Source organism: Podarcis cretensis, assembly GCF_951804945.1.
Source record: "Podarcis cretensis genome assembly, chromosome: 5".
Taxonomy (NCBI): Eukaryota; Metazoa; Chordata; class Lepidosauria; order Squamata; family Lacertidae; genus Podarcis; species Podarcis cretensis.
The window spans coordinates 98,844,036-98,856,078 of record NC_137174.1 but is presented as its reverse complement, the minus strand read 5'-3'; the positions used below and the strand labels follow the sequence as shown (position 1 = coordinate 98,856,078).

The 12,043-nt window shown below is 45.0% G+C and overlaps 2 protein-coding genes across 2 annotated transcripts in view; one reads left to right on the top strand and one right to left on the bottom strand.

The window, feature by feature from the left end:
• The window catches only part of HTR2B (5-hydroxytryptamine receptor 2B), a 202,573-nt gene that overhangs the window by 55,307 nt on the left and 135,223 nt on the right, over positions 1-12,043 (bottom strand). The window lies entirely within an intron of this gene.
• The window catches only part of LRCH3 (leucine rich repeats and calponin homology domain containing 3), a gene marked incomplete at its 5' end in the record, with an annotated part of 96,427 nt that overhangs the window by 63,521 nt on the left and 20,863 nt on the right, over positions 1-12,043 (top strand). The window contains 2 exons of the mRNA XM_079977766.1: positions 5,665-5,712; positions 8,073-8,126. Coding sequence (XP_079833892.1) covers positions 5,665-5,712; positions 8,073-8,126 — 102 coding nt within the window. The remainder of the gene's footprint in view (positions 1-5,664; positions 5,713-8,072; positions 8,127-12,043) is intronic.

Below are 12,043 nucleotides of genomic sequence, written 5' to 3'. Positions count from 1 at the left end.
GCTGGTCACTGTTGATTTGTAGCATCCAAGTGCACAGCGGAATGATGAGGAATACGTGCCAACATGCTCTATATTGCTTTATTTACATTTCAAAGCTGGTAGGTTACAGAAAACCATCTTGTCTCTGCCGGAGCAGAAAACTGCATCCTCTCTCCTCTGAAGCTCAGAGAGAAACACACTGTGTGAGAACAGTGAAAAACAGGAAACCAGTGTACGTCACATCCAGTCTCCTTTTCCCGTGGGAAACACAACAGTAATGCTGTCTGTGGAATGTAAACATTGTCTTGTGACAAGCCTTTCGCTGCACAGTGAAGAGAGCAGAAACCAACATCCTCCCCCTTTCTGTGAACACCACTGGGCAGCGTGTTCGTACAATATCAGTACAAACCCAACTTCTGCACATAGGTACAGTGTTGATCCCTTGATACAATCTTGGACAATACATCAGCAGGAATTTCATTACCTGGCATATAGGACACCGTTACGAGTCCCTTCTGAATACGTTCCCTAGCATGTTGCACCTTCAATTGCAAGTGCTTCGTGCTTTGCTTACAACCGTCAGAATTCAGCAAAGCCAAACATGCTTTGTTGTCCTGGTAAACCTGGATTGGACATTTGACAGGAATTTTCATGTCTTTGCACAATTGTAACAACCATTCACAATCCTTAAGTGAATAAGACAGTGCATTCAGTTCAGCTTCACAAGTACTTAAGCTAACTGTTGTTTGCTTCTTGCATGACCAATCAAAAAGACCCTGATTGTACATGTAGCAAACTCCAGACGTACTTTTCCTGTCTGTAGTGTCACTTCCAAAACTTGCATCTGCAAATATCTCAAGACCACCAGACTTCTGATTGTTAAATCTCAGTCTGTAATGCATAGTGCCTTTCAAATACCGCGCTATGCGTTTCAGAGCTTTCCAATCCTTAACAGTAGGATTGTTGACTTGTCTGCTTAGCAAATTACAGCTAACAGCAATGTCTGGTCTTGAACATCTGGCAATGAAGTTTAGCTTGCCTAGCACACTTCTGTACAGTGTAGTGTCAGAAAATGCTTCTTCAGTGTCATCTACCTGATAACCTGTTGTCATCGGTGTGTCTACAGGGTTAGCATCCATCAGGTTTAGTTTGCCTAACACATCAGCAATTTTCCGTGACTGGTGTACTAGAATGTTACCATCTTGATCTCTTTCTATTTCCAGAGATAGGTAGTTGTTTACCTCACCAAGATCTTTCATGTCAAAGTGCTCTTTCAGTTGAGCTAGGGCGTTATTGTACATTGTGACATCATCCCAAAAGAATAATAAATCATCAACATAAAACAAGCAATACAGTTTCTTTTGCCCCTCCTCTTTGACAAATACACATGGATCAGCTTTCCCTTGCTTAAAACCTAGAGAAAACAATACTTCAGTGAGTTTTGTGTGCCAACACCGTGCACTTTGTTTGAGACCATAAAGGGATTTTTTCAGAGCACAAACAAATCCCTGTTTTACCTGTACGCCATCAGGTGGAAGCATATAAAGTGATTCATCTAGAGATCCGTACAGAAAAGCTGTATTCACATCGTGGTGACTAATGTGTAGATTCTCCTCTGCAGCTAGCTTGAGCATAAGCCTAATGCTCTCATACCTTACTGTGGGTGAGTAGGTCTCGTGATAGTCTTCACCTGGTACCTGTGCAAAACCTCTGGCTACCAATCTGGCTTTGTGTCTGACTATCTTGCCATTTTGATCAGTCTTCGCTTTGAAGACCCATTTGCTTCCAAGCAGTTTCATTCCTGGAACTACTGGAACAAGTTCCCATGTTTTGTTCCTTTCCAAGGAATCAAGCTCAGCCTTCATGGCATTTAACCATGGCTCAGCTTCCTTTGAATCCAAATCCTGGATTTCTTGGAAACTTGAAGGTTCAAATACCTTCTTGGAGCTTTTAACAGCTGTTACTGCTATCTTAGCAAACTCATCAGCAAATCTCTTTGGAGGTCTGCCTTTTGTGGCTCTTTGTGACCTGCGAATTAGCCTTAGGTCTTCAACACTCTCCTCTTCCTTCTTAGGAGAAAAGCGACCTATTGTGAACAATGGTTCCTCCAATTCTTGATCAGAGCTTTCAGAGGGTCGCATAGAGGCTTTCGCACTCTTGAAATCCTCTGAATCACCCGATTCAGTTTCAGACTCAGAATCAGTTTCAGTCTCAGAATCAGAACTTTCATCAGTGGGTGTGGGTGGTTGTGGTTGCTTTTGACTATCCTCAGTCTCATCACTGTCATCAGGATAACATTGGAAAATTCCCACATTCTCCCCCCACTTGGCATTGTACTCAACACTTCTTGTGAGCTTAATTGTCTTAGAGTCAGTCATTCTTATTCTGTAAGAACCTTTCTCATAACCTAGAAAGATACCATGCAAACCACGCTTGTCTAACTTGGAGTTTTGTGGTGAGTGAACCCACATGTCAGAACCAAAAATTCTCATGTGTTTGATGTATGGCTTCTTGCCAAACATCTTCTCATAGGGGGTACAACCAATCGCTGAAGATAACCTGCGATTATAACTGTAAGTGAAACATGAGAGAGCTTCGGCCCAATAACTCTCTGGAAGATTTGCATCATGCAGCAAGGTTTTTAACCCTTGAAGCAATGTCTGATTTGCTCGTTCTGCAAGTCCATTTTGCCATGGCGAGCGAGGACTAGACAAATCGTGTTGAATTCCTTTCTCAGTCAGAAAAGCTTCAAACTGCTGAGAAGTGAATTCCCCCCCGCGATCAGTGAAAAGAGTCTTTACCTTCTTACCATGCACATTTTCCAACCAAGCACAGAATTCCTTGAACCTAGGAAAAGCCTCTGATTTCTGCTTGAGATTGTACACATGAATATACCTGGAAAACGCATCAATGAGAACCATGAAGTACCTATTTCCTCCCAAAGAGGGCGCTAGTGGTCCAACCAAATCAGCATGAACAATTTGGTATGGTTCTGTAGCTTGCCTACTAGACACCTTACCTTTCGCAGCCATTTTCACCTTGTTTGCTGCGCATGCCTTGCACTTCATGTGGTACCTGCAGGCTTTAATAGTCATACCTTCAACCAAGGCAGGCATTTTACAGACTGCCTCAAAACCCAAATGACCAAATTTTCGATGAAAATCATGAATACATTCTGCAATGCAACAAGTGTCATCCTGCACAACATCATCATAATACAAAACATATAAACGATCAACATATTCAGCATACAATACATAATCATTTTTCTTTGTGATGATGCACCTTTTGTTCTTAAAGGAAACGTCAATGTTCCGCTCATTCAGCTGTCCAACGCTGAGCAAATTATGTTTGGCATCCGGCACATAAAGTACATTCTGTATCGATAAGTCCAAACTGTGAAGAACAACAGTTCCGTAGCCTTTACTGGGAATTGTGTGGTCATCCGCCTGGTGAATCGCACCTTCCTGCGGTGTAAAAGACACGAACAGTCGCTTATCGTTGCACATGTGGTGGGTTGCCGCTGAATCAACAACGAAGAAAGATCTAGACGTCTTCTGGACCTCTGCAACTTTTGGAGTGAAGCGTGAGACCATTGCTTTGTGCTGCGTTGTCCTGGACACCGGACCTTTGCCTTTGCTCTGGCCTTTTCCACGCGATGAGCTTTCGCTGCGCTGCTCTGTCTTGGCCCTGGGATATTTGCATTCCCTCTTCATATGGCCTAGACGTCCACACGAGTAGCATTTCACTGCCTTCAAAGCTTTGGCGCCATCTGGTGGTTCCACTGCACTCTGGGATGACGTCTGTGAAGACTCCCCCTTACCCATGCAGCTATCACCCTGGCAATCTGCTTCATTCTGAATCATGGCAGTATCACAGGCTACTCTGAGCTGAGCATGTGGCTGATTGGCATCAGATTCCCCACTTGCATCAGCCAGCCTTCTGCAGCTAGCCATCTTATGCAGCTTGTTAAAATAAAACATGGTAGATTCAGCTTCTGTCCTCAAGTGTGCCTCTCTCAAAGCGTCCCAAATTTCTCTGGCTGAGGTCTTATCACGCAATAGACAGAGCTCTTCTGGGGATACTATCAATGTAAGAGTTCCCCTTGCTTTGGAATCTTTAGCTCTCCATGCATCTGTAACTGGAGCTGGGGGGGTGTCTGTAATAACTTCAAACAGACCCTCTTTCCGCAGAATAGCCTCTGCATAGATAACCCAGTCCGTATAACTTTTCTTGTTGAGCTTGGGAATCCCACAAGCATCCTGAAGGGCCATCATGTCTCTGGCATTAGCCTTCTGCGTCATCTCTGCTGCTTTAAACAAGCTGCTTCATACAAGCTGCATCTCTGCTGCTTCAAGCCTCATTCCAAAGGCAAGTTCAAAACAGCTTTCTCTCTGCCCTAAATCATGCTGCGTCACTGTTATCAGCAGCTGCTTCAGCCCAAAAGTTACTTTCGATTTCCCCAGCATAGGCATAGCCGCTGCCTGTAGCCGGCAAACGGACATAAAAGTTCAAAGTCCAGCCATAAAGCCATTAAATAGAAGCTGGCAGGCTGCCCGGAGCAGTAGCACATACCTCATCAATCATCTTGACGCGCAGATACCGTCCGATCCGTCCCTCTGCATTCCGATCCTTTTTCCGGAATTCCAATGACTGCGTCTTCTGGGCCATAACCATAATGTTGATTTGTAGCATCCAAGTGCACAGCGGAATGATGAGGAATACGTGCCAACATGCTCTATATTGCTTTATTTACATTTCAAAGCTGGTAGGTTACAGAAAACCATCTTGTCTCTGCCGGAGCAGAAAACTGCATCCTCTCTCCTCTGAAGCTCAGAGAGAAACACACTGTGTGAGAACAGTGAAAAACAGGAAACCAGTGTACGTCACATCCAGTCTCCTTTTCCCGTGGGAAACACAACAGTAATGCTGTCTGTGGAATGTAAACATTGTCTTGTGACAAGCCTTTCGCTGCACAGTGAAGAGAGCAGAAACCAACAGTCACATGGTTTGGCAGCAGACGTGTAATAAGATACAGGCTACTTCTTCTGAAACTTGATGGGGAACAAATAGTTCTGAAACAGTTTAAGGTTTTACACGACTGGTTGTTTAATGATAGGCACTGCTTCTTGCTCTGTTTTACTGGAAATTAGATTGCTTTCGTCACCATTGGGGTTTTCATCACCCTCCACACAGTGAGCTCTTTGAGTGGGGCCTTAAAGGACTGTCACCCAGAGCACAGCACAGCTGCATCAGACTGTGGCTGCACATTAGGTGGAAGAAACGTATCACAGAAAGTGGTGAAGATCAGGAATGATTTGGGATATAGTTTGTTTAAAGGGGTCTTCCAACTTCATACTTTTGTAACGGATTTCTTGTCATTATGATGCAATGTAGTGACACACACTGAGATGGAGCAGTTGTAGCCAACCCAGCCTTACAATAGTAGATTTAGGAGAATGCTGATGTATTTGGTTCCAAAACTGAGTTACCTAAGAAACATAATGCCAACTCTAACCTCTTTCTCCTAGGCAGATGGGTTCTGTTCACAGGTCAATAAAATGGTTCAGCTTAGGAACTGCTTATGTTCGTGGAACAGTTCTTGCCCTTCTTGCCACCTTATTTCCTATTTACTTGAGCCTGCGTGCTTTTCCCTAGTAAATTGCTCCTTTTCATTCTTCCAAGCAAAAGGCATCCCAGAGCCCTCAGAAGCAAAGCCCTCTGGATAGCGAGGTAAGAACTAAAGCTATAAACTGCCTTATTGTCATTTCCTAAGCTCTTTATGGGGGGGTCCCACTTTTACAGAGGCTACAATCATGAGTGCACATACTGAGTAAAACTCCACTTGTCACTGGATCTGATTTAAATCTGTTCAGGAATGAAGTGTAAGCGTAGAGTTTAAAGATCACTACTGTGCCACAGCAGAGAGATGTCTCTTGAGTTTGCCTTCTAAACCTTCCCCCCACCCCCACCCCTGTTTTGACGTTGGTTGGACTGTGGATTTGTCCGTGTAGTCTGTGTCTTGTAAATGTGGCAAATGTATGTAGATAGACCTATTTATATCTGTTCCAAGATCTTTTTTTTGAAACAGTAGAGCTGATGTGAGAGCAGATAATATATTGGGAATATTAAAAAGCACTTTTGGAACTGCTGGTCCTTCAGCCACGTCACCATCAATCAAGAACTAAATCCAGCCTGAACTTCCAGGTTGTCATTGAACTGGTGGGTTGGCCACCAGATCCAGGGCTTTTTGCATTGCTTAACACCACTGAACAGTCAAGCTCTGCTTTTGCACACTTTGCTGCTTCTCTGCAAGTGCACTGGCGTCAGAGCACAGGTTGGCTTCACGGCATGCTCTGTTCGCTGAGTTTTAGCAATTGCACCCGTCTTCGCTCGCTGGGCACCCTCCATATGTTTTGGACTACAGCTTCTATCACCTCATCTTAAAAAGATACTGTAAATCTGGAAAAGATTTAGAAAAGGGCAACCAAAATAATGAAGGGGATGGGGGGGAAATCACACTATTTGGGGCATTTTAGTCTAGAGCAAGGGACGCGGGTGGCGCTTAGTGACGCGGGTGGTGCTGTGGGTTAAACCACAGAGCCTAGGACTTGCCAATCAGAAGGTCGGCGGTTCGAATCCCCGCAATGACGGGGTGAGCTCCCGTTGCTCGGTCCCTGCTCCTGCCCACCTAGCAGTTTGAAAGCACGTCAAAGTGCAAGTAGATAAATAGGTACCGCTCCGGCGGGAAGGTAAACGGCGTTTCCGTGTGCTGCTCTGGTTCGCCAGAAGTGGCTTAGTCATGCTGGCCACATGACCCGGAAGCTGTACGCTGGCTCCCTCGGCCAATAAAGCGAGATGAGCGCCGCAACCCCAGAGTCGGCCGCGACCGGGCCTAATGGTCAGGGCTCCCTTTACCTCTACTAGTCTAGAGCAAGGGGAAAACATGACAAAGGTATATAAAATTATACCTGGTGACGAGAAAGTGAGTAGAGAAAGGATTCCCTCTCCCTCTCATAACACTAGAATTTGTACACATCCATTGATACTGAATGTTGGAAGATTCAGGACAAAGGAAAGTCCTTTTTCACCCAACGCATAGTTAAAACTATGGTATTCGCTCCCATAAAAAGTAGTGATGGCCACCAACTTGGATGGCTTTAAAAGAGGAATAGGCAAATTCATGAAGAATACAGCTATCTGTGGCTGCTAGGCATGATGGTTGTGATCTCCCTCCACCGTTGGAGGCAGTCTGCCTCTGATGGCCAGTTGCTGGAACTCCCAAGTGAGTGGGGAGAGGGCTGCTGTGACACACAGGTCTTGCTTGTGGGCTTCCCATTTGGACATCTGGCAAGTCATTGTAAGAACAGGATGCTGGACTGGGTGAGCCACTGGCCTGATCCAGCCAGCGATGGGAGTTGTAGTTCAAAACATCTGGAAGGCGCCAGGTTGGCAAGAGCTGAACTTCATGCTTGTAGGGTAGCCAGCACTCAAGGCTGATATTGGTGCCTTGGAACAGAATTTTGGTTGGTTCTCAGCCTCCCTCAACATTGGCATCTGTCTTTCCCCACAAGAAGGTTTTATACACCACCAGGGCCAATTTTCTTGTTTTGCTAACGGAAAATAGTTTTTACTTCATGATCAGCCTGTCATAAGACACAACACAATAGACCACAAATACATAGGAAAGTGTTTTCCAGTAGTCTGCTTTCTGTGACTCTGGACTGCTTCCAAATAGTTCTGTTCTTTTTATTTGATCTTTGTTTCAGTTCCTCCCAGGCTGTGTGTGTTCTTTCCTTAATATTGCAGTGTTCTCCACTGGAAAGATTCGCATACCAAATCCTGCTCTTTCTTGGACTCGGCAGCTGAAAGCAAAATAGCTCCTGAATCAGTTGCAGATGTTTTTAATGCTGAGATCATTAAGAGACTAATAGGTTTCTTTCCCCTCTCCCCATTGTTTCAGTTATACATTACTGATTACCTCCATGTGCCTTCTGCATTAAGAACCTTGTCAATTCCAGATGTCTGTGTTTGTCTGCATATTTTGTGGTGGTCTCATGTTTCTGATGTTGCCATCTCTCCCGCATCCCCAGTGTCCCTTCCCGTCCAGAAGGTCTCAGCACACTGATGATAGTGCCTTGCTGGTGGTAAGAATCCTGCACGCAATGGCCTGTTTATGTGTCAGCCTCCTAGATCCTAGTTAGCATGTTTTCTATGGTTTGCTGAGATTAGGCAGTTTAGTAGTACTACTAAATAGCATAAAACATGGCTGTCTTCTAATTATAATAGCAATTTTGGTATAAATTGCTACTTTACCCTCCTTTCTTCTGCCTTGGAACGGATTGCAGCTGATGTTCACAGCTTTGTGTTCCTGAACTTCCTGTTCTGATTTAGTCCCTAGAACTCATAAGTGGTTGGTGCAATTCGTGGAAACATTAAAGGTGTGAATAAGCTTTAAGGGGTGAAAGCACCTAAGCAGGTTCTTAGGTTCCTGCCTGGCCGACTCATGGAGTCATCCACACATCAGCTATATAGATAACGCATTCATTACAAGGCCCAGAAGTGTTCCAATAAGTATCAGGTGTTATGTCCAGAGATGGTATCTAAATTTTGCATTTCCATTTCCTTGCTGAACCAGTTCAGTATCATAACATGGAATCATGGATTTTGAAGAGGCATGATGTCACCCAGCCTTGTCTATCCAACTGCAGGATCCCTGTGGCCTAAATCATACATCACAGATACTCATCCATTATTTCCCCTGAAGAACTACTTTTGTAGTTGTTTGGAGCATGGCCCTCTGAATGGATGCTGGTGATCCATTTGAGTATGTTTAGTTAACCATGACTAAACGCTTTGTTTTTGCCCCTCTGTTTAAATCAGTGGAGGGACTTTTACATCTCTCAAGTATGAATTGTCTATTTTTAAAAAAAGTTGTCAGCATTTCATGTAACACCATTTCCATGTTTTATGCTATTTCCTTCCTCTGTTGGTATCTCAAAAATAGCGATTGAAATCCATTTTCATGTTCTTTCCTGGCCTGCTTTGCTCTGCCTGCCTTTGCATGATTTGCATGCCTCCAGTTTATTTTCTCATTTATATTCTCTTCAGTTAAGTGCTGAGGTTTCATAGGTGCAGCCATGTTGCTGGCTGAAGAGCACTGAAACTTCACCTAGGTGTGAAGCAGGGACACCCCCCCAACCCCCCTCCCATCCTGGACATTACATTCAGGCATTTTCCTATTTGTGACATGAGAGTACAGGGAAGGCAGAGGCCAGAAAATGGGTTCAAAAGTGTGGTTGAGAGAGAACTCTGCTTAATGTTTACTATGGTTAACGTTGATGCCAATTTAAACCTTTAAAATGGTGGGAGTAATTCGTGTTGGAGCAGAGATGGGGCACACAGTTCTGCAGCCCATTCCCTTTACTTGTCTTGTTCCTCAGTTCATGTAAGGACAACTGGTGATTAGAAATAGGAAAACTGAGCATTTGACCTTTTCCGACTAGAGAAACCTCTGTCTCTTGAAAATTGTTGTTCAGTAGTAACCAAACTAGTGAGTTGGTAGCAAACGTGGCACACAAGTTGTTTTGTGTCCCTGTTTCCAGGCATTCTTATAGTTGTGGATGCAAACTGTTTCTGTCCCTCTCATTCTAATTTCCATAAACGCCCGGAAAGTGGGATTGATGTGGATGGGTAATTGTCTTGCTTGGTCTAGATTTCGTTCTTGCCCTGTCCCAGGACTTGGAGTGAGCTTGTTATCTCAGGCATACATACTTCCCTGTTTGTTGATTTAGGGCACCATCTGATTTTAATTCTTTTTGACAAATCACTGCTGCGATGAATGGGATTTGGCCAATTCCAGCCATTTCCATCATATGGTTTATGCATCTATTTCTGACTCTCTTGAATTGCACTTGCTTACATGGCGGCAGCTACTCGCACAACATAATAGAATATTGTGTAGAATTCTAACGAAGGCCTTTTGTTCAGCACTTCCCTTATTACATCATAGTGCCTGTTCAGCCAAGACTGCTTTTTTTTCTTTCTCTGAACAATGATGTTAACTCTAGTTTAGGGAAAATGCATGGAAATAGGTCTGACAAACAGGCAGTATGAAATTACCCGTGCCCCTCGCCCTTTTACACTTTTGTTGCTTGCACAAAAGTGGACTTGCAGCCTCCTCCCCCACTGTATGCTTCCAGGTGTGATTAAGTGCTCGCCACCCCCAATTTCTGGAAAGCAGCGTGCTACCACCACCAGTGTGTACTCAACACTAACAGTTTGCATGTTTTCCCTTCAAATGCATGTGTTGAAGGCGAGAGCAATGGAGGTAGGTTTGGGAGGGGCACTGCAGTTGGGCTCTGGGTTGGCTCCAGAGCACAGCCGGCATGGCTGTGTGCAGGCATGGCTAGGGCGGGCACGACACAGTGCTGCCAAGGCCTTCCATCTCAGTGTAAGCTGGCAGTTTAGGAGCCTCCCGCAAACTAGGTGCAGGAGGTGGACACAACTCACTTTCAGAGGAACAAGTGGGCTGCTTATTCCCCTGATTAGATTTCTCATACAGTGGTGCCTCGCAAGACGAAATTAATTCGTTCTGCGAGTTTTTTTGTCTTGCGATTCTTTTCGTCTTGCGAAGCACGGATTTTGGAAAAGCTTCAAAAATCACCAAAGTCTTCAAAAACCTCAAAAAAGGCTACCACACCGCGTGCTATGAGTTGCTCCTCGAAGTCAAGTCGCAGCTGCACCACCACTGAATACACGGTTTCAATAAAAAGGAAACAAACTTGCAAGACAAAGGAAACAAACTTGCAAGACGTTTCCGTCTTGCGAAGCAAGCCCATAGGGAAATCCGTCTTGCGAAGCAACTCAAAAAATGAAAAACTGTTTCGTCTTGCGAGTTTTTCGTCTTACGAGGCATTCGTCTTGCGAGGTACAGTGGTGCCCCGCAAGACAAATGCCTTGCAAGACGGAAAACTTGCTAGACGAAAGAGTTTTCCGTTTTGGAGGTGCTTCGCAAAACGAATTTCCTATGGGCTTGCTTCGCAAGACGAAAATGTCTTGCGAGTTCCTGCAGGTTTTTTTTCCTCCCCCCCCCCTTTTTCTAAGCCGCTTATCCGCTAAGCCGCTAAAAGCCGCTAAACCGCTAATAATGCTAATCCGCTAAGCCGTCAATGGGCTTGCTTCGCAAGACGAAAGAAACGCTAGACGAAGAGAATCGCGGAATGGATTCTTTTTGTCTTGCGAAGCACCACTGTACCACTGTATTTTATATGATTTGTACATCACCTTGAGTCTCTTGAAAAGGGCATCTGGGAAACAACATAGAATCACAGAACTGTAGAGTTGGAAGGGAGCCTGAGAATCATTTAGTCCAACTCCCTGCGATGCAGGAATATGCAGCTGTCCCAAACAGGGATCGAACTTGCAGCCTTGGCATTATCAGCACCACGCTCTAACCAGCTGAGCTATCCAAGCTCAGTAGTAATTACTCAGCTATGCATTACTCAGTAGTAATAATATTTGCTGTGTTGATGAACGCTTAAATTCATGAGCTCCACCCCCTCAAAGTCACTGGACGGCTTTGGAAATAAGTTTAATGATACTTGAAATCATAACATAAAGGTAAAGGTAAAGGTACCCCTGCCCGTACGGGCCAGTCTTGACAGACTCTGGGGTTGTGCGCCCATCTCACTCAAGAGGCCAGGGGCCAGCGCTGTCCGGAGACACTTCCGGGTCACGTGGCCAGCGTGACATCGCTGCTCTGGCGAGCCAGAGCCGCACACGGAAACGCCGTTTACCTTCCCGCTGGTAAGCGGTCCCTATTTATCTACTTGCACCCGGAGGTGCTTTCGAACTGCTAGGTTGGCAGGCGCTGGGACCGAGTAGCGGGAGCGCACCCCGCCGCAGGGATTCAAACCGCCGACCTTTTCGATCGGCAAGTCCTAGGCGCTGAGGCTTTAACCCACAGCGCCACCTGCGTCCCTGAAATCATAACATAGCCAGCATTAACTTCTCTTTGTATTTATTTACTGTTACTGATATCCTAACTTTCAGGATGTAAATC